The sequence below is a fragment of the Onychostruthus taczanowskii genome, unplaced genomic scaffold (genome assembly GCF_017590055.1).
Source record: "Onychostruthus taczanowskii isolate IOZ18803 unplaced genomic scaffold, ASM1759005v1 scaffold58, whole genome shotgun sequence".
Classification (NCBI taxonomy): Eukaryota; Metazoa; Chordata; class Aves; order Passeriformes; family Passeridae; genus Onychostruthus; species Onychostruthus taczanowskii.
The window spans coordinates 8,315,439-8,336,958 of NW_024503457.1; the positions used below are offsets into that span (position 1 = coordinate 8,315,439).

Sequence of the window (21,520 nt, forward strand, 5' to 3'; positions counted from 1 at the left end):
AAGGCTGCTTTCAGCATTAGGGATTAGTGAGAGGTTGTTTCTCCCCAGGAAAGTTTTTTCATCTCTGTGTGTTGTAGGAAATAATCCACTGTTACCTTCTAGAGCCACAGGCTGCTGCTCAGTGTTTTGGGCTTCTGGCTGCTGCTTGAAGATCCTGTAATCCTTTTCTAGCCCTCTGTGAAAGCCTTTGGTCTTAATCTTTGAGGGAGGTATTGGGTAGAGTGACATCCTTGTTACCCATCATGACAGAAAACACCCTTGTGTCCTTTGTCCTGTCCTCAGCTTTGTTAACAGGATGGTCATTCAGATTTTTAGAAGCATTTTAGTGTTAGTATCTTTCCTTTAGACTTTGTAGAGATGTTGTTTGGATGATGGATTTTATTAATATTGAATTTCTCATGCGAGGTTCTGTTTTTTTCTTATGGCCTCCACCACAGCCCAAAGGGTAGATTTTTCCCCCAATCTTTCCTTAATGGATGTAAATAGGCTTTAAGGAACACCTGGTAGATGTTACTCTTTCCACCAGCACTCATGTACATGGGCATTCTTCCATAGGGGGCCTTTTGTGGGAACGATTTCTCCAGAGCTGTGTAGTGTAAAACCTTCAATCTGTAAGAGATTTAACCCTTTCTGTGCAACAGTTTGTAATCACATAACCTTTAGCTCAGTGGGAATGAATACCAATTATCATTTATAAACAGTTCCTCTCATTATGCGCCTATTTATGGCATCTTTTATAGCTTGCTAATTACAAGCACACAAAACAGAAATGTTTGGAGTTAAATAATGTAAACAGGGATGTAATTGATTTTCATGTTGAATAGTTTTTATTGATTTATCGTTAATTAACACTTTTAAAGGATCTCTTGGCAAAGTAATCCATTTAATTTATTCAGTGTTAAACTAGCTGATGCTAAATTCATGTTAAAATTCACAAAAATATCAACAGTTCCATAATACCTGTTTTTGCAACTGTTGCCGTTATACAGATGTTACATATTCTTCCGAAACAAACACAGACAATATATTAAATGCAATCAATCAGGCTCAGTCCAGGTCCCAGCCAACAAATGTCCACATCACTGAAAACATCCCATTCCAGTTGACAGTAATTGGCCATCTGTGCAGCAAGGAGGACAGGTATGTAACAGGGAGAAGAGCTGCTCTCTGATGGTCTCAGGGCAGGGTCCTTGGGTGGGCTGTTGAAGGGCTGCACGGGCTGAGGGAAGAAGCTCATGACTCAACTAAAAAGCCTTTTGTGCTGCAAAACAAAAGATTCAGGTGTCCGTGATGGAAACTTTCTGACAAATACACCACTGTGTCAAGCAGCAGTCACTTGACGCATTTTGGGCAAGCATATATTTCTGCAGAAAATGTAGCATGCTGAAGACTTTTCCAGAGGTCCCCAGTGGCTTTTTCCAGTTTTTCCGTGGGAAGCAGGAACTGTGAAGTCCATTCAGGGGGGTTTTGACAGAATTTTCATATATGTTAGATACCTTCCTCTCCTGCTGACTTTTCTGAAAGCACAGGTGACTTACAAAGCACCTCCCCAGGATGAAGCATCTAGCAAGGAGTAAAATTGCAAGGTGCAATCTTCATTATCACCAGCCCATTATATTTTTCAAATGGGTAGTAAGTGAGTGTAATCACAACAGGCCCTGTTTTTTCATTAGTGAATAAAAACATTAATATACTGTGACATGATATTGATTTGGTGCAATCAATCTTTCCCAATAACAATAAAAACCTTTATATTTTATTAATAGAACAATGCAGTTCTTCTCCATTACAGCTCCACTTTATTGTTCTGGGTCACAGTGTAATTCTGGCATGTTTGGAATTTTATTTTTATTAATATAATGTAAAAGCCTGTAAAATTACTCCACTGATCTGTCAGTAGGTTTCATTTGAGGCTCCCAAGCATCTTTTACTAGGTGAAACGTTACCGGTGCAATTCCAGTCATTGATTGTTCAATGACCCTTAGGGGTGGAGAGAGTGGGGAGGGTTAAGAAGAATTCTTGGCCTTTAATTGTCTTGATTTTATTTGTGGTGTGGACACTAAGACTTGGACTCAGACCATGTCATCAGTTTGAAGACCTCTCAACACATGGCCAGACCCAGCCCTTCCAAATACCCTCCCAAGTGGGCTGTAGGAGTCTGAGCTGTGCTGAAGCTCCAGCAGCCATCCAGATAGCAGCCCTTCAGCATCATTTCACTTTCTCGTCCTGGCTTTTCAACATTTACTGCAGGCCAGGCACTACATGGACAGATGATGTCTCAAGCTCTGGGACAGGCCATGGGCACATATTGGAGGAGTTATGCTCTAACATAATTTCCTTGCTCTTTTAAAAGCAATACAATATGGTGAATGGCTTTACTTACACACCCACAGTACATCCATCTTCACCTAGACTCAGATCTGCTGTATACCAGCACAGCCTAAGGCTTGTGATCCTCTGGGTTATGGCTCTGTGAACTCCTCTCTAGTCTTTCTTCTGGACGGTCTTGCTCTCCAAAAGCTGCTGTTCTGCCTCAGCTGTGGGGGAGCTGCTGAGCACACTGCTCTGAGAGTGTCATTCATCAAGAGCAAAGTGGGCTCTTGCTTCTCTTTCCTAGTGTGCATGGCAAGTCTGTTGGATCATTTGGCATTTCTCTCTATCTACAGATATTTTTGATTCATCTCCTTTAATTAGCCAGAACATATTCCTGGTCCTGGTACAAGACTAGGGCATCATGATATTCCAGTTGCAGTGAGTCCCCCAATTAGTACAGATACTTTCATTAAAGCAAAGCTAGATGACTTTCATCACTTGATCTTTTTTTTTTCTTGAAATAATATCTTTTTAAAAGCTACTCCTCTTCCCTTTTGAACCAAGAGCAGTGTTGCAAGATCCCTTGGCAGAAAAAATAATCCCCATAAAAATATGATGGGTCCATTTCAAAAGAGATGGGTTTATTAAAGGTAACAGTTTATTAACAGTGACTGTGAAATAGATGGATTTAATGACTTTAATTAGTGCAACACTTTCTGACACAGACCTTGAGGAGAGTTTAGCTCCTCTTTCCCAACTCCCTCCTGCACTTCTCTGTGTCTAAAGAAGTGTCAGCAATTCCTCACAGTAAAAGTGAAACAGCTCCTACTCACAGCAATGCCAAACACAGGAGAAAACTACTGTGTCAACAGACCGTGGCCACTGGCACTCCAGTTAGTGGTAAGGCATAGCATGAGTGCAAAGTAAAGCTTTCAAATATCAGGAACAGAAAAATCAAGCTTTCTGAGCTGTCTCTTTATATCTATTTCCTTGGTGTAACTTTACACAGCTCAGCCCTGCTTGCCTGCATCCTCAGGGAAGAGATTGTCTTCTTCACAGAAGGCACAAGCATTAATGATGCCACCCAGTGAAATGAGGGTGACTGCAGTGTGCCATGGCTCCCTGAAGTCTATCCCTCTAAAGGTAGGTGGAAACACTTCTGGTAGGTCTCATGTCACCCATCAAGATGAAAATGCCACCATTGTTACAGAGGGAGAAAAAAAAAAAAATCCTTGGTGTAACTTTACACAGCTCAGCCCTGCTTGCCTGCATCCTCAGGGAAGAGATTGTCTTCTTCACAGAAGGCACAAGCATTAATGATGCCACCCAGTGAAATGAGGGTGACTGCAGTGTGCCATGGCTCCCTGAAGTCTATCCCTCTAAAGGTAGGTGGAAACACTGCTGGTAGGTCTCATGTCACCCATCACAGAGGGAGAAAAAAAAAAAAAAGATAAATAGCATTTTTAATTCTGTCTGTTTTTCCTTTTTCTATGGGATGTCCCAGATTATCAGAACTGAAAATGTCTGCATCCATGCTGATTTTGACCAAAACCATTTTCATTCTTGTTTAAAGAAAATGTTTCCTTAAAGTAAAAAAATTCAAAATTTGGAGAGAAACATTTGATATTTTGGTTTAATGCTTTCTTGATTTAGGCCATATCTTATTCTATGATTACAGATTATATTTCTTAAAATTTGTCATTGAAGTATTTTGATAAAATTTTGATTTCTCAACTGAATTGAAGAACGGTTCATAAAATTTCATTTTAAGGTAATGATGTGACACAATTGCATTTTGAATGGAAGCATAGACAAAGGGACAAAATCAACAAGTAGCCTGCCCTTAAGTCCCCATTCAGAATGAAAGCATTACAAAAATCGTGTATTTCCTGAGGGGCAAAAAGGTAAGTTTTTAACTAGGTTGAGGTCTAGTCTTTTTACCAGGCCATCTTCCCTGAGGTTCAAAGTCCTGCCTTTTCTCTCCAAGAGCTGTGTGGGTTCAGCACAACCACTCCATAAAGAGCCTTTTTGGAGGATGTAGCACCTGTAAGGAAGTCAGTAACAACTTAAGCCCTGAATGTCTGAAAACCCTTCCTGGGCATCTGCAAATGACACTTCCCCAAAATTCCTTTCCACAGCCTGGCCAGATTTCTGCAGAACCCCCAGAAATCACATCTCCGATCTCAGGCACAAAACCCTGTTAAACTCCAGCAAATTCCACAACCTGAATGTGTTAAGATCTCTTTAGAGAAATGATTGAAGGGAAACTTTGAGAGTAGTGGTTCATGGTAACCCAACAGGCATAAGCCACACTTATGGATAAGTAAAAAGATAAGGGGTTTACTTCTTCATAGTGGATATTCCTTCTAGCAAATGGATTGCATAGAAAATGTATATATGCATCTGCAAGTTGTGTGTGTGCCTAGCAAAGAAGCATTTCTAAGATGCTTTCAGATTAAGGTCCATCAAGGTGGGATTTTTCCCCCTTTTTTCCTATTTTCTTTCATCGCAGATTTTGATTATTTCCTCAGAGTGAGCAGTGCTGTGCTGTGCCTGAGCAGCGTGGGATGGATGTGGGGTGGCCGCTGTCACGCTGCTGGCTGGGGATGGCACGACCAGCCTGGCTCCCACTGAGGGGAAGAGGATGAGTATGTACCTCAGGCTTCTGGAGATCGTCCTCATGCCTAATTGATACTGGAGACAAAAATCCAATAGCTTCTGGACACTTTGTAAAAACACCTAGCACAGTCCAAATAATGACAGCACCAAAATCTTGCATCATAAAAATCACTTGGGCTAAAACAGAAATAGATAATTGCAGAAAAATTTTCTTTCTTTCCTCAACATTAAGATTTAAAGGAGGGAGAAGTGTCACAAGATAGGCAATTCCTTTCAGAGAGGTTTCTTTATATATCTCCGTATGAACGCTCTTGGTAAGGGAAGGAAAAATAAAGTAATGCTCTGAAATAAAATTTGTACAGAGGTAGCTTTTTTTTGAAATGACATCCCGTTTCCCAAGAATTCTATGTAGCCTTTAGTCAATCTCGTTTCTTACAGTCCTCTGTGCTTTGCATGGTAATTAGCTGCTCGTGTTATCAGCAGCACGACGCTCCCGGCTATTTCTTCAGCAGGCGCTGCCGTTATCCTCGGCGGCAGCTCCGCATCCTCCTGCCAGCGCGCACGGCACAGCCCCCCTGGGCGCAGATGCTTGGTGCTCTGCAGGCTGTGCGGACTGAGGGACAAAGGCAATGGGCACAGCATCCCAGGGGGAAGAGGCTGAGTTCGCTTTCCCTGACAGGTCCCCAAGCCTTGCCAGTATTTCGCTGATGGTCCGCTGGAGGTTCAGTGAGGCAAGTTTGTTATGACAGATCGCAAAACTGAGAGGAAGAGAAACGAGACGGGTTCATCAGTGTCAGAACAAACACAGGGGAGCAGCTCCTCCGCTTAGTTTGCAACAGCAGCCTCAAAACCTTTACTTGGTTTTAATTTTAATTTTAATTTTAAAAAATAATAATTAAACCGTTTATTGCAGGAATGCCCTGTGGCCGTTGAGAGGGTGGAGGGAGCGCTTTGCAGAGCCTGCCAGCAGTGCAGACATCAGCCTTATGCGGGGGCTGCGTCACGCAGCCGGCACCAACGCAATAGCGCTCGGATGGGGAAGTCCAACGAAGCAAACAGCGTGTCAAGGGCTCCGTGCTGCTTGTTCCCTGCAGCTAATGCAATCCCTTCTTTTCATTTACATTTCAAGAAACATTTGCCAGCTTTTGTTGGTTTGTTTTTTTTTCCCAAGTTAAACTGTGGTCACAAAGTTAAATTCAGTTTGCCAGATTCCATGGCAGCGCATGTTCCTCTGTAACATCAGTAGAGATGTAGTGGATGGTCTAGAAAGTTTGACATCAACAGTAATGTTAAGATGTTCTTAAGTACTCAAAGCAAAACAAATCACAAAATTTACATTTGGCACTCAAGAGATGAAAAACAGAGGAAAATGTAGAAATTGAGGGAGTTTTCCCCAAATATTATATCAGTCTTACATATCTTGTTTTTGGTTTTGTGTTTCCAGCTTATTTTTCTCCCTTTGAAATGGTGCATGGTGATATTGAGAGGGAGATGTGAAAAGTTTTTACTTCCTGCCCAGAGAGATGCTAGAAAGAAAAGCTAAGGTTTTAGTTCTGGGGTAGTAGAAAGCAAAATTTCTTGCTGATGAGTATTTGCAGACTTACTTCACTACACTTCTAGGAGAGTTATTTAATTTTGTAACAGACGCTTGTTCCTAATCCTAGTCTGAAATAGCCTGCTGCCAAATTCACATTCAGTATTTTTATACTCACAGAGAAAGAGATCATCATTTTATCATATGTTCGGTGTATTCTATACAGATCATATGGTTGTCTCGTCCCTTCTTCTGTAAGATGGCAATAGATTAGGACTGACAACTTAAGGATGGCAGTGAATTGGTTGCTCTCTAAACAAGGCACTTGTTATGCCACTAAGAGTGGAGAGTGTAAACCCCTCATGATGGGGGCTTTACACTCTCCACTCTTAGTGGGATAGCAAGTGAACAAACTGGCTTGGGGAAGGGGAAAGGGAAAAAATAGATGGAAACCCACAGAGAAGAGAGAAATGGCAATTATCTAATATTAATTTTTAAATTATTAAATATACATGGATTTTTGTTTCTCTCCATCTTGCTAGGTTCACTGGCAACATGAACACTTGTCCTCCTGCTCCTGTGACAGGAATATCACAAATGGTGGTGTGCAGCTCCTCAGGGGCAGGTCTGAGGTCAGAACACGGCTGTCTGCTCAGGGCAGCAGCTTCTCTTCAGCATCCATATATCAGATATGAGCAATTCTTCAAAGTCTGACTTCACCACATATTTAGTACCTTTGCCTTTGAAATCAGTGGTGTAATCTGTAGTGAACTGTAAAGCTGATGGACTGTGTTTCACCAAGAAGAGTTAATGTGATTCTTTTGTTTAACAATCAAAGGCCATATTTAGCAAAGATTTAGCAGGAGTGCAGGCAATAAAGCACTTACGACTTTCTATGAATTGTCATGAAACAACAGGCAGAAAAAATTAGAAAACATAAATTGTTCTTTTGCATGTGCTGTTGTTCTCCTGACCTTGGTTACAGCTGGTGGGCTTCAGACAGTTGAAGGTCCAGATGTCCTCAGTCCCTCAGCTCAGACTGGGGAGTGATGATAAAAGTGCCCAGGAATCGCACAAATTGGCCAGTGCCATCATTTGGCCTTAGTAGGCAGAGGCATCCTTTTTTGAAAATGCCTTGTGATTTTTGCATGCACAAATACAGATGTGGTAGAGAAATCTGATTTCCAGATGAGAAGAGCTCAGCAGTTTGGAAAAATGAATTGCTTTGATATATCTTCAGGTGCACACCTGAAAATTCAGAGCATCCAGGGGTTTTTTGAAAACAAGAGAAGACCAAGCTCACTTCTCTGCTAGCTCTTTGGGTGTAGTAATTACCCAAAAAATGGAGTTTTTCTATCCCCTTTCCCACATGGGAAGACCTCAAGCCCCAGTCCCCTGCTTCATGAGTTAGTTCTGTTCTGCAAAAAGAAGAATGCCTTTTTTGGGGGGATTGTCAGGGAGTGTAGTGTGGTGAAGGAAATCCCCAGACAGCTTGTTGCATGCAGCAGCCCCCTGTATCTTGTGGAGAGTTGTAAGAAATGGGCACCCCCTCGGCATCAGTACCTCCATCCAAGTGTTCCCTCTCTTCCCAGGCGTGCTGGGCAGTGCAAGCAGACTGGTACTGGGCAGAGGGCAGGCAGGAGGGAGGGGGGTGTGTGTCTCATGCTGCTTCGTCCTTGCTGGCAGAAGTTTGGGTCCCAGTGAACCCCCAGGCTGAGCACGTAGGTGAGGCACCATCTGGATGGATCCTGCGGGAGAGTAGCTGCCCTGCCAAATCTCTGATTTCCCCTCTGCAAAGTAGCTCTGGAGTGAGTCATACTGCTTGGGAGAGTCGAATTCTTCTGTGCCCTCCGTCCCACAATACACGGGTGGGCTTAGAGTCGGCATTTTAGGAAATGACAGCTTCTCAGGACTGCTGTGCCCATGCTCAGTAGTGCTGCCTGTGTTGCAATCTCTGCAGCTCTCCCCTCGGCATCTCATCTACCCTCTACGTCCTCAGGCTTTGCACAGACAGTGTCACTGCAGAGCTGTGCTGCACACAGGATGTGGAGAGATGTTATTTACTCAATAAAAATAAATGCACATTGGATCCATGTACATGCAATAACTTCTTTGCTTCTGCTTACTCATACGCAGTAGAGCCCAAACTGCAGGAACAGCACCCAAAAGTGATGTGAAAAAAGTCTGTTGAATTTATAGAAATATGTTGCAATCATATGTAAACACTGTAATATTCCATCTTCCTGTGGTGCTGATAGAGAATAATTTGAGAATTTTAAGCAGTGCAACTTTTCAGATGCTGGAAAGACTTGGTCTCATTTTGAATCTGTAATAGAGGTCGGAATATATTTCATGTGACAACTATGTCCTCAGACCTGTTTGTTATTTCTTTTTAAAACATAAATAAACTGTCTTCTCATTTTGTTTACAGGACAGTGGAACAGGAGATAACAGCTGCATTGAAGAAATATTGCGGGTAGGAATCCTAAAAAAATCATTTTTTCCAGTCCATTTCTGTTTGCTCTGAAAAGACAAGAGAATAACGAGAATATTGCAATTACTGCTGTTAAAATTTTCCTCCTTTAGATTGTCATCTTTCTAAGGAAAAAGTAGGTAAAATTATTTTCTCATGAAAAATAATTGAAAAATCTGTGAGAACAACCTTTCAAAGCCTGTGGATTTCACTGCTACTTTATGCCTGTACAGCTGACCTTCATGCATGGAGAAGCAGATAATGGGATAAATTATAAACTGAAATGTACAATGATGTTTCAGGTTTACAAACCATGCAAAGTGCATGTTTCCATTAATCATGACTGTCAAAAATCTTAATTTTGAAGGGAGGTCTAGGAAGGTCATTTTCCACCTGGATTTAATTATGTAATATCATTATTTTCATTATGTCCATTACATAATGACAATGTGCAAAATCTGTAGTTATTTCCATATTTCAGTATTATTTCTTTTATCTTTGTAATTTCTAGTTTATTTTCATGGAGCAAATTAATACACATCCAGACAGATCTTGGCTTGAATTAACTTAGATATTGATTATTTTCTGTGGCAGAAAAATTTATAAACAATGAAACTTTTCCGTAATATTTTAACTCATGGTTATTTTGGTTCTTTTTCAAAAATGATAATTCAATAATTCACAGTGATTAAAAATCTGATGCAATAGTGATTGAAAGCAAGGTAGATGGAATGATAAAACCTCTCTCTTACTGTATGTGCTTCTACCTCTTGGATTGTCCACCACCCAAATATTTCTGATGATTTATAAACTACAGGGTTATAAATATTTGGTTTGGAGGTTAGCAGTTCATCAAGCCTGTTGTTTCTAAAGGCATTTCTCCATTCTCTCTCAATATGTTAAATGCAGCTTTAAATTCTTAAACTGGACGAAGAGTTTATGGAAGGGTGATGATGATGTATTGCTTATGACTTCACTGGCTAAGCAAGAGTTTTTGCTTAGCTAACAGTTACAAAGTAGGCTTTGTTAGGACTTAGGTGCATATTCAATAAGCCTAAGCCACAGTCCCCGCTGGTTTGTTAAAAATTAGTGGCAGATATGAATTCATGATGTGATGTGACGCTTAGGCTCCCATTTTCATTTTAAAGCAAGGCTTTTAAAATGAACAGTCAGAGAAACTGGTCTTCATCCTTTAGTTCCTGTAGTTTGGCTCATGCCATTAAGCAAAAATGTGGAACAGGCACAATGCCTTCCACACAGAGGAAGATGAGTATGTAAGAGACCCCATCTGAGAAGAAAAATGAGCTGTATGACTAAAGATAGTGAGGTGCATCTCCAAAACAATGAACACAGTTGCTGCTCTCTCTTTTTTTTCCTTTGGAATGTTCCTCAAGAAATATTTTTGTCAAGCTTCTTGATGGGTAACCTCACCAATCTGCCCATCTTCCATGTCTGCAAATCTGGGCATCACTTTCTATTCTGACCTTCCCTTGTGTCTCTGTGTCTAAGAATACACGTAAATCTTCCAGGCTGTTATTCTGTAGTATTTCTGACTGAAGCTGTTTATTCTCAAGGGTGTAAGTCTCTGGTCCAAAATTCTCATTACACACTTTGATTGCTGCTGCATCCTTTCCTAGTTTTGACAAATGCAGTGTTACCCACCTCCATTCATGCTGCTGCACAGATCATTTTCCTAGCCTGACATCTTGCCCACAGACATTTGTCTTCACATCTCACCACTGTCATCTCCTTCTCTATCACATCAAGTACAGCTATTTGTCTCTGATTTTAAGGCCTCCAGTCCATGCTAACATATTAAATCCCACTTTAGCTTAGCTGGTGATGCCAAAATGTTGCTAAGTTTTACATCAATTAATTTCTCCAATGCTTCCATCAGATCTGGGAAGAGCCTTGAAAACTTTCCCAATCAGCTCCGTAGCTACCTCCCAATCCCATGGGGCTCTTTTTTTTCCCAAGGATAGTGGAAAACCAGTAATGAGGTCAGGGTTCTACCACTGTTTCTCATGCTTGAACATTTTTGTCCCAATTGTTTCTTGTAGTATTCTGTCAGGTCAGATATATCCATCTGCTCTCTTTTGTACTGAAAAGTGGATTTCTATGTCAAGGAACTGCTGTGTATTACAAAAGCAGTGCTTAGGTACTCTTGTAATACAAATCCAAATCTGCAGTTGTTGTTGTTACTGATAATTACTGAAAACAGCAACAGTAATAATCTGCCTTTGCTGCTCACTTTGTAATTTACTGGCATCTAGACACTTCCATGCCCCCTTTTTGTCCTGAGCAGATCCATGAAGTTATAACACAGATTTTCTACTTTTCTGAAAGAGACTGCCATTTCCATGGTTTTGTTGGAGGTGCTATTCACATTATATCATAAAGCCAAAGTTTAGCTTCTTTTCAAACAGAATATGTGAAGTTGCTATACAGATGCCCAAAGGCAGACAATGAAAAGCAACAGCAGCTGAAATACTTGTGTTCCCCTCAGAAAAGATGGATGGCCTGCTGGAATGTGTTTATTATGGGAAGGGCCACTCCTAATGCATGAGCATCAGCAAAAGGAAGAAGATGCTTAAAATTCATCCTTTTAAGGGATGTTTCACCCTGTTTAGGCTGTCTCTTGCATAACACAAAGCAGAAAACATCCCCTCTTTCTAGGTGATGTGTTCCCTGCACAAGTCAGGCTGTGGCTTTTCCATGAAACAGATACTTCCATGGCATGTCCATGTTTCCACAGTCAAGAGTGAGGACAGTAGTATGTGTGCCCCAGGTCTGCTCCATCTGCTTCCCTGTGTTCCCTTCCCCCAGCAGGTGAGAAGAAGCAGGTTTGTGCACATATCTTGTCATCCTCTGGTTCCAGCATGTGGGCATGGCCAGAACTAACATCTGGACCTGGGCTGCAAATCAGTTTAGGCGCAGCTTTAAAATCACCAAATCTGATGTTGCACTCACTGTGACAAGATTTTACAGTTTTTTTTGCTGTCTGCTGCAACGCAGGTTGCCACAGCTTAAGTCTACCCTTGTTTGATGTTGTTTTACCAAATGTATCAAGGCTCTATAGACTTTGTAAACTAACAGATCCTTCTGCACAAAACTGCAGCTTCCAGAGAATGCCCCCAAGTACTGAAACACAGAACCTCTTCCAGTCCTGAAGGAGGTTGATTAACAAGACAGTAACCCTGTTGAGATTGGAGCTGTTGTAAGGCCTCCTGTAGAGTTTATAATCACTGCAGGAATCCTGAACCTCATCTAACCCCATGCACTAATTTATAGCAGCTTCTTCAAAGTGTGCTGACTTCTCTGTCCAGCTGCAGGCACACACTTTGAGAATAGAGAATCTTCTAAGAGAGCCTTCAATGTAAATAACTCCAGTAAGACCAAGTTACAGATGTAATGTCAAAACATGAGAGAAAAGCCTCATTTCTTGCTAGTAGATTTAAAAGGCAGATCCTTGTAAGCTTTGCATTGTTCATGGAGGACATGATAGAAAACTTTGAAGTGGAAAATAAAAGTTAACAAATACCCTTTGTTCCACCGTGCATGGAGCAGTTGCTATGTGAGTTCCTGAGACATTGCCAAAGCCAACCTACTCACTTCCTTGCTAAAACACAGGCTGGCTAAGTAAGATTACTTCAGTTCTGGGGTCCCCAGTGCAGGAAGGACATCAACTTGTTGGAGCAAGTCCAGAGGAGGCCACCAAGTTGATTAGAGGGAAGGAGCACCTCTCTTGTGAGTAAAGGCTGAGACAACTGGAATTGTTCCGCCTTGAAAAGAAATGGCTTAGGGGTGACCTAATCACAGTCTTCCAGTACCTAAAGGAAGCAAGAAAGAGGGAGAAAGACTTTCCATGAGAACATGTAGTGACAGGACAAGGGGGAATGGATTCAAATGAAAAAAGATTAGCTTTAGATCAGATACTAGGAAGAAATCCTTTACTCTGAGAGTGCAGAGGCACTGGAACAGGTTGCCCAGAGAAGCTGTGGATCCCCATCCCTGGAGGTGCTTAACACCAGGCTGGATGGGACTCTGGGCAACTCTGGTCTTGTGGAAGGTTTTCCTGCCCTTGGCAGGAGGGTTGGAACTAGAAGATCTAGAAGACCCCTTCTGACCCAAACCATTGGGTCTGTGATTCTGTGATAGTAATTTTGGTTGATTTCTATTTGACTTTATTAGTGTGTGGAGCTGTGTATTTTGCTATGACTGGTGGGGTTTAAAGTAAAGATTTATTTTACTGTAGTACCTTCAAAGAATGGGAGCAACAAGAGTCCTGCCTCTCCATTAAGTTAACTGTTGCAGTCAATATAGGAGGCACTCTGAGAATACTTGCTATGGAGTTAAGCAAGGGAGTGTGTTGAGTGCAGGCAGTTCTTGATTTGTAAGGTAAGTGGAGATTGATCTGGCTATTCTTACAGTCTTAGCTGTGATTTCCTAGAGCTTTGTTGGAAGGAAACCCACAGGCAAGCTGAGCTTTTGATTATTGAAGAGGTTCCTTGTGAATTCCCTGGATTTTTTTGTTGACATGAGCGGTGTCATTGAACTGGGTAGAGAGAGGCATAGTTTGAGTGTTTGGCCTGCAAACAGTGTTTGGCCGCAGAATGCAAAGACAGCGGGAAGCTGGAGAACAAGAGGAATGCAGAAAAAGGGCTGGAGAAAATCCCAGCACAGCCAGTTAACACGGCAAAAAGACACGTCCTTTGAAATGGCATGGAGCAGTGGGGAGACAGGCTGGGGTCTGCAGTGGAGGACAGATAATTTCTTTCAGAAGAGAAAGAAAAAGCCATTGGGAGGCAGTGAAAGGACATGGACTCCAGCTGTGAACATCGGCTGCAGTGAAGGACAGCTCTCCTTGGTGCCATGAACCTCCTGTGCAGGGAGGGATAAGCACCCACAGATGGCCTTGAAATAGGTTGTGACTCCTCATGGCCACAAGACATCCACTTAAGAAAATGACATTTTAACTGTGATGGCTTTGATAAGTGATTTACTTGACTCTCTCTACCCTGTGAATCTAATCAGTGTGTAAAGCACTGTACTTCTTATTTGAGCAACATTAAAAAAAAGAATGTAAACAGAATCTAATTCTAGTTTTTTTCCCTTCCCCACTTGGGATCCCTGGCTCATTAGCAGTCTTGCTAATTCTTTAGCAGGAAGCATTAAGGATCGACCCATCAAATATTCAGGGCTTTTCTTCAAACCTGAACAGGCATATGTGCCATTAGATCAGCTTCACTCCATCAGCTGATTGAATTAAAACAACAGCAGAGGTAAATTAGAAGCTGTCTGCACAAGACAAATCCTGTGAAAACATGAAATTCTACCAAACACACTGTCACTGTGAATAAGTATCACAGTCAGTGGAGCACGTGTCAATACTTAGAGGGGAGAAAAATCAGTTTCTTAGAGGTAGGTTGTTAGTTCAACAGCTGTGAACTGCTGCCTTGTAAATGTTAATGACTGTAAGATCCCACTGGCTGCAGTTAAGCTCCTGGTGGAGTCGGACATGTGAAGAATTACAGAACACAAATATGGTAATCAGCAGTATATTTCTAAACACTCCTGTTGCTTTCCAAAGCAGAGGGAAAACCCTACAGGTGGAATGAGACCCACTTCACTGCACAGCGCTCATGCAATAGCTGCCTCTGCACTAGCAGAGTGTTTCTTTGCAGTCTCACTGCTGGGAAGAAACTGCTGGGCAGCACTGGGAGGGAGGTGAGAAGGCCAGCCTTAGACCAGCACCTTTGTAGAGACTTTGGGTTAGCTGTTGTGACTGAACTTGGTGGGAAACTCCTGGAAAAGTTTCTGGAGGAACACACCAACCTCAGGTGAAAGAGAGATGGTCGAGGAGAGAGAAGGTGAAACACTACAGTGGAATTAATTTGTGGAATTAATTCTAAAAACTGCTGTTTTGTAGCAAGTGAATATACCCTGTTATTTGACAAAGCAAGAGAGAATCCAGAATGAATTATCCAGCCTCTCTGCTATGCAAAAACAATACAGTAAAATACTAATTTTTCCCTCTGTTTAGAGTGTTTCACAAAGCTGGGGAAAAAAGCACAATCACCATCTTGTTCCAATACAGAGAAATGATTCCTTGTTATTAAGGGCAAAGGGCCAGATAGATCTTCATTTTGTATAGCCCTGCCACAGCTCCTCTGAGGCCAGCAAAATTAATACCAAAATAATACCAGAAAGGATCTGTATTATCAGTCCTAACAAAAGAAGAATAAAATTTGGGCAATACCAGGTATCTGCACTGCTGGGAGCCTGGGGCTTGAGTCTTCAGCTGCTGTCTTTAGAGAAAAACTGACTTTCTTCCCCCTTGGTAAGGCTGGCACAAAACAAATTGAAACCACAGGGAAGTGTGACTTGAGATGACAGAGCCCTTCAGTAAACCCTATGGTGACAATGGTTTCCTCCTTGATTAAACAGACACATTAAAAGAATGTAACTAGAATCAGAGAATGTAACTAGATGCAGGTAAATTGTCTGTCTGTCCAAAGTTTTGCTTTGCCATGTTTTCAGGGATGGCTATAGGGCAATGGAGGGAGAGGCAGAGCCCATACTCCATGTGTTCTGGGCTGCAGACTGCAGTTGTGGCTGCAGAGCCAGGCAGTCATTGCCACACAGTCCCTGACACCTAGGGACACAGCCCTGCTTTGTCCTGTGAGCCTGCAGGGTGACAGACCTAGTGCCATCCCCAACTTAAGCTGTGTCTCTGACAACCTGCATTACTTTGAGCTGTGGGTTTCAGTGGCCAACACTGCACAAGTACTTTGGCCATGCACCTTCTCCTGTCTCGTACACTAATATTTTCAGTAGACATTCTCTTATATCTAGGAAATTCCTCTGCCTGATTTTCCACAACTGGAGATGATCAGAAACTGTCCCATCACTGTCACATTTCGGTCTGGCCCAGGACACATGAGCTCTCTTTATGTCTGAGAGAGGCAGCTCTCCTCATTTGGGAGCTGAGACAAATATTCTTTTGTTAATCTTATTCAGTCATATTTAGGAGCAACACATGAGCTAGCAGTTAGCTTCACTTGGCAGAAAGACTTTAAGGAAATTGTGGGAGAAAAGAGGAGTCTAATAAAAGGAAATTAAATCACTTTCAAGACTATTCTATTGCAATGTCTGTACTAATAAGTAAAATGGTCTAATAAGTGTTCTCTTTGCCTGAGGCTAATCACCATTGTGTGGCTCGTGCCCAAAAAGCTAAGCTCTCTCACAGCCGTGCAGCAGAGTGGCTTCACCCATGCTGCTGTTGGGAAAGCCCCCAGGCTTGCAGGGTGTTTCTTTGCAAGAGCTGGCCCCAGCCAAAACCGTGCTGCTGTCAGTGATTTCATGATATGAATGGCTGCGGGCCAGCACTCAGGTGTGATCCCCTCGCTGTGTTAGGAGGGATGCAGTCTAATTTTCTGTAGTTTCTTCCTGCCTTGTGCAAAAACTCAAAGACTTTGGACAAGACAGGACTACCCACATTGCAAAAAAATGTGGTTGAAAATCTGTAACATTTCAAATTCTATGTATTTTGGCATGTTTTTGCCATTGTAGTTCTCTGCCCTTGGGACATACTGGGTTGGCTTTTTCTTTGAAAATGTAACATTTGGTTTTGAAGGAAATACAAGAACACACACAGCCACTCGTCTGCAGTGATGTTAATAGCATACTTTAGGAGAGACTGACTGAACACCGATCAAGTTTTGACCAACCAAAATGCCACAGTGTCTGTCCTTTGTGATTAGTGCTAAATGCCATTTACTGTGTATGCTGCATTGTGTCATTCTTAAAGTTATTTAGGATTTAGTAACTTAGGAAGTAACGTGCTCTCATGTGGGCTTCAAAAGTGAGATACTTGGAAATAATGCAATTATTTAATGCACAAATTTTTGATGTTTTCTGAAATGATGGGCCTCTGAGTGAGCTGTCCAAAAAGTCCCACTGTACAGATTATAATGAAGATGGTGATAAAACATGATAAAACATCACATTTCTGACAGTTTTTGAAAATCTAATTGTTGCCAACAGAATTAATTTAATTTTAAAAATACTTTTTTTGCAATAATATTGACTAAACTTAAAGTCACCCAGACATAAAAGGGCTTACATACAAGCTTCTGTTAAAAAACCATGCAATTTTATATAGAAATTGCAAGCCTGTCACTTTACCCTTGGAGGGAAAAAAAGTTATTCAGAGTAATGACAATAGCTTGGTGGGAGAGAAAGCGGGCTTCACGCAGTAAAAACGGTTCTCTCCAGCTGTGTGGGTTTTCCACAGGATTTTTTTTCATTAATATTATCAAGTTATTTGTTATTTACTCATGAATGCTGAATAAATACTGAGCAAATCCAAGACATTGTTAATTTTTCTCATATTGCATGAATGCATATGTATGGTTCATTATAACTCTGCATTTTCAGAGTATTCCAATGTAAATGAAAAGAGCCCAATTAAAAAAATTGTAGACCCTGATCCAACCTTTGTTGACTTCAGATCCTGATTTTGAATTGAGCACCAAAAGAGAAAATCATGCCTATTAAACTGAGTAAACATTTTCTTCATTTATCTGGGTGGCTTTTTTTCTGTCAGTGAAAACTATTTTTTGCTAAAAATGCCAACCCTTAAAAACTTAATGAGTATTAATGAAAAGCTGGAATAATTTAGCATGGACAAAAAGAGGGTAATTTTCCTCAGACATTTTGTTAATATGAACTGAATCCTGAAAGGCCTGTTCTCCTTGTGGTTTGTCAGAATAATTCTCCTTATAGGCGATAGGTACCAGGTATATATGCATCAATAGCAGAATAGACTGCTAAATATAGTTGCTGCAGCAGCAGCTGGTTCTCTCTCATGTTCATCAGATGAGAAAGTCAAAGCTGCAGCAGCCTCATAGCATAGGAAGGATGATGCTTGGAGAAAATTCTTCCTGGGAACAGAGACACGAGCTTGGTTTTTCACTTCAGCCACTTCAGCCTTTTTCCAAGCACACGGATGGTGTTCATCCTGCTATCTGTGGGCCGGCCCCAGAGGGACAGCCAGCCTGCCTTAGCCTAAGGAGGCTACCCAAATTTGTTTTCCAAAAAAATAAAAAATTAAAAAAAAAAGGTGGTTGGGGCTTTTCCCCATTAGATTGAGAAGCAGTGTATCTAAGCTCTGCATGATTTCCCTTATCTAAATTTTCCCATCATTTTTTGCTGTCACTCCTCAAGTCCCTTGAATCCAAAGATGACATTTCCACCCTGTCTTCCAGGCTCAGCCTGGCTTTCCCTCTCTCTCCCCTCCCAGGCAGCAGCATCTTTCATCCTCCCTGGTGTCTTTCTGCTCAGAGAGCTGCCTCCAGGCTCTCTTCTCCTAAACAAGCTGCCTTTGTCTCTGGGCCCTTGGAGTCTCTTAGGACTCACTTAGGCTCTCTGATTTTTTTTTTAAGACCCGGGATTAGTATCTGATATCTTTTTTCACTTGTCTGGGATTTTCCACTATCCACATCTAGACACCTCTGGAGAGGCAGGGGAAAAACACATGGCCCTTTAACCTTTTCTTTTCCTTGGGAAAAATCTCAGGTGCTGATAATCACTAGCTATCAACTTTTTTTCCTTGTCTTCTTAGCATATGGAGTATAAAGCATTACATAGTAAAAAACAGCCATAAGGAATTCATAAATTATACATAGGCAGATTCCCCAAATCATCAAACATTCCCTTCTGTTAAAGATGTTCCCTATCAGTTATTTTTTGTGGTGTATGTACCTTTCCATATCTTGTCATCTAAGCTTTCATGGATTTTTTTCTTATTTCTTGTTTTTCTTGTTTGGGTTTTTTTTTGTTTGTTTGTTTGTTTGGGGTTTTTTTTTGTTTTTTTTTTTTTGGTTGATTGGTTGGTTGGTTGGGGTTTTTGTTTGGTTTTGGTTTTGGTTGGATTTTTTTGTTGTTGTTTTGATGTTGTTTTGTTTGGGTTTTTTGTTTTTTGTTTTGGTAATTCCGGTGAGTTGAGATTCAAAACAAACCAACAGGAGTCTGTTTTTTTACCCCTGTCTCTGTCCGTCTTTGCCAGCAGAAACCATGCAGCTTGGGTGAACAAGTGAAGGGATTTCTCAGCTTAGATAGACACAGACCCAGGGTGTCTGGTTTTGGTGTCCTTTCTTACATGCTTCACTTGGCAAAAGATAATTCAAAAGCCATGCCAGCTAAATAGTGTGATTTAATAAACTCAACGCATGCAGAAATGGTTTGATCCATGATTGCATCTTATTCTGATGTTGAAGTGACTGTTTTTTGGACAAGAGCCATTGAATTAGTATGCAGAGTACACCATAGGAAGCATGCAGGACGTAGGGCCAGCAAGAAGTACTTAGTTGTGGTGAAACCATTATTATATGATCTATTGCAATGTGCCCTCAGTTTTCCCACAAAAGATGCCACTCTTACTAAGTTTTTAAGGCCATGTTTCAAATCAAATCTTACAAGTACAAACTTTGGTGTTTTTAAAATACAAACCAAGGGTTTTAAAGCATTGTTGGCTTGGCAGATGCATTTTTATGAAGCTCATATCCCAAAATAAAAGCACTTCAAGAATCCTGCAACTTAAAGTGTGTTAAAGTAAATGGAAATGGAGCATTTTTGGAGGTGAAGATAAGGAGAATCAAGTGTTGAAGCCAGCAGAGGTAAAAGGGGAAATACAGCTGATCATACACCCATCCACCACAGCCATTCCTCTCCAGCTCACCTCCACTCACCTCTCCACTGCTCTGCATCCAGAAGGGATTCGGTGCAGGGTCAGTCCATCCAAGCACTGCAATTTTTCTGTGTGGAACAAGTCAGGCTCCTCCTGAATCACGCTCATGCTGCCTCCTCCTGTTCTTGATCCATGAGAACTGAGAGGGAGCAGGTGCCCAGCCCTGAGTTCAGGGTCAGACACAGCACTCCGTGCAAAACAGCACTGACAGCTGAAAGCTTTGTGTCAGTTTTGAGCAGGAGGGATTTGAGCAAGAATCTCAAATCTAAGATGTGAAATGTTATAAAGATCCGCAAAATGAGATGCTTGGTGTAGGAGAACACTGTTGGTTCATCTGACTCCATCTAAGCAGTTGGTGGCCAGGAGGTCCTTCTGATCTCACGTGTCTAGCTGGGTCCTGCCCACACAGCAGGGAAACAAACCTGTGTAAATCAGTCCACACAACTTTTCTGAGCCCTAGTTTCAGCCCCTAATCCCCTGGATGTATAGGTTGAAGGGAGTCCCTGTGTAGCTCAGCTGGGTTATGGATCTAAGAAGCAGGAGGACAAGGAGACTAGAAAGCAAAGTACAGCTCTGCAGGTGAATTCAGACTAAGCCAGAAGGAAATTATTCTGTTTCTGTACTATCCAATGTTTATGTCATTTATCTCAAATAGATTTAAGGTGTGAAAAAGCCTACAAAATGCACATTTGCATTTCTCTGTAAAATTACAGAGTTTCTTCTTTTTGGAATAATGACTGTAAATTCCTTGGTATCATGGAGACTACTTAAGGTCACATTTACCAAAGCATATTTCAAGAAAGTTCAAACCTTTTGTGTCTGCCACATTCTGATTATGTGTCTGGAGGCAAGGCTCCTCATTTTGATATGTAATGAATAAAATGCACAAGTGGAAGGAACGAGGATAATGAATTTGCAGGATAATTTTACTAATTATCTTGTTGCTGATCATAAAACTAAGGCTCTGCAAGTCAATCCTACCACAGCTATTAATATGCAATGCCTCAAGCTGTTCTTGTAACATTTATTATGCATCTCTCTGGTTCTGCACAAGTTGATAGTTTACTATTAAATTTGTAAAAGTGGGGTTAGTAACAAGTTCATTGTTCTAAGCATGACGTGTAAAATTACACAGGTTTACCGAAGTCTGAAGTAAATGAAAGCATATAAAATAAAATTTTCTTTTACTGTGTGAATATTACATGATGAGTTGAGATGGAATTTTTCTCACCTTGTTGTTATCTGAAGATAAGCATCTAATCTAAGTTAGGATTTAATTTCCCTACATAGTCACAGGAGAGACGATGGGACAAATTATCCTCTGAAGATGCCTTTCTCCTCACTGACTACACAGGGACCTCAGTCTCTTAGCTATTTTTTTTTTTAATTAAAGCTAAAATGGATTCAAGTCTGTTGAGAAGTGGTGAATAGGAAAATTTTCAACAAGGAAAATAGTCAGAAATAAGTAATAGTATGATGAAGTTATGATTGACCCACCAACCATTTGGATGACAATGTTTAAAAGGTAGTTGGAGGACATAAACATAGAGTCAGTGCACAGTGGTGATCTGCCTTTGGAAACAAATCAAGAACATGAAAAACTATCTGTCAAGGTGAGAGAGACAAGCTCAGGAGCCATGGGATGCTCAGTTTTGACTTTAGGAATAGGAACTGATGAATGAGGGTAGAAGATTACTGGCAAGAAAGACAACTGCAAACACAATACTAGAGAAGTGAAAAGTAGGAGGAAGTAAGTGGATCCTGGCACCTATTTCTTCTGCATCCAGAGGACTAGGAACTCAATCTCCTCCCTCCCCAGAGCAGTGCAGAT

At 41.3% G+C, this 21,520-nt stretch overlaps 1 protein-coding gene across 1 annotated transcript in view; it reads left to right on the forward strand.

Annotated features, from left to right (window-relative positions):
* AFF3 (AF4/FMR2 family member 3) overlaps positions 1-21,520 on the forward strand; it is a 312,945-nt gene that overhangs the window by 139,178 nt on the left and 152,247 nt on the right. Inside the window, exon 5 of the mRNA XM_041418130.1 lies at positions 8,898-8,942. Coding sequence (XP_041274064.1) covers positions 8,898-8,942 — 45 coding nt within the window. The remainder of the gene's footprint in view (positions 1-8,897; positions 8,943-21,520) is intronic.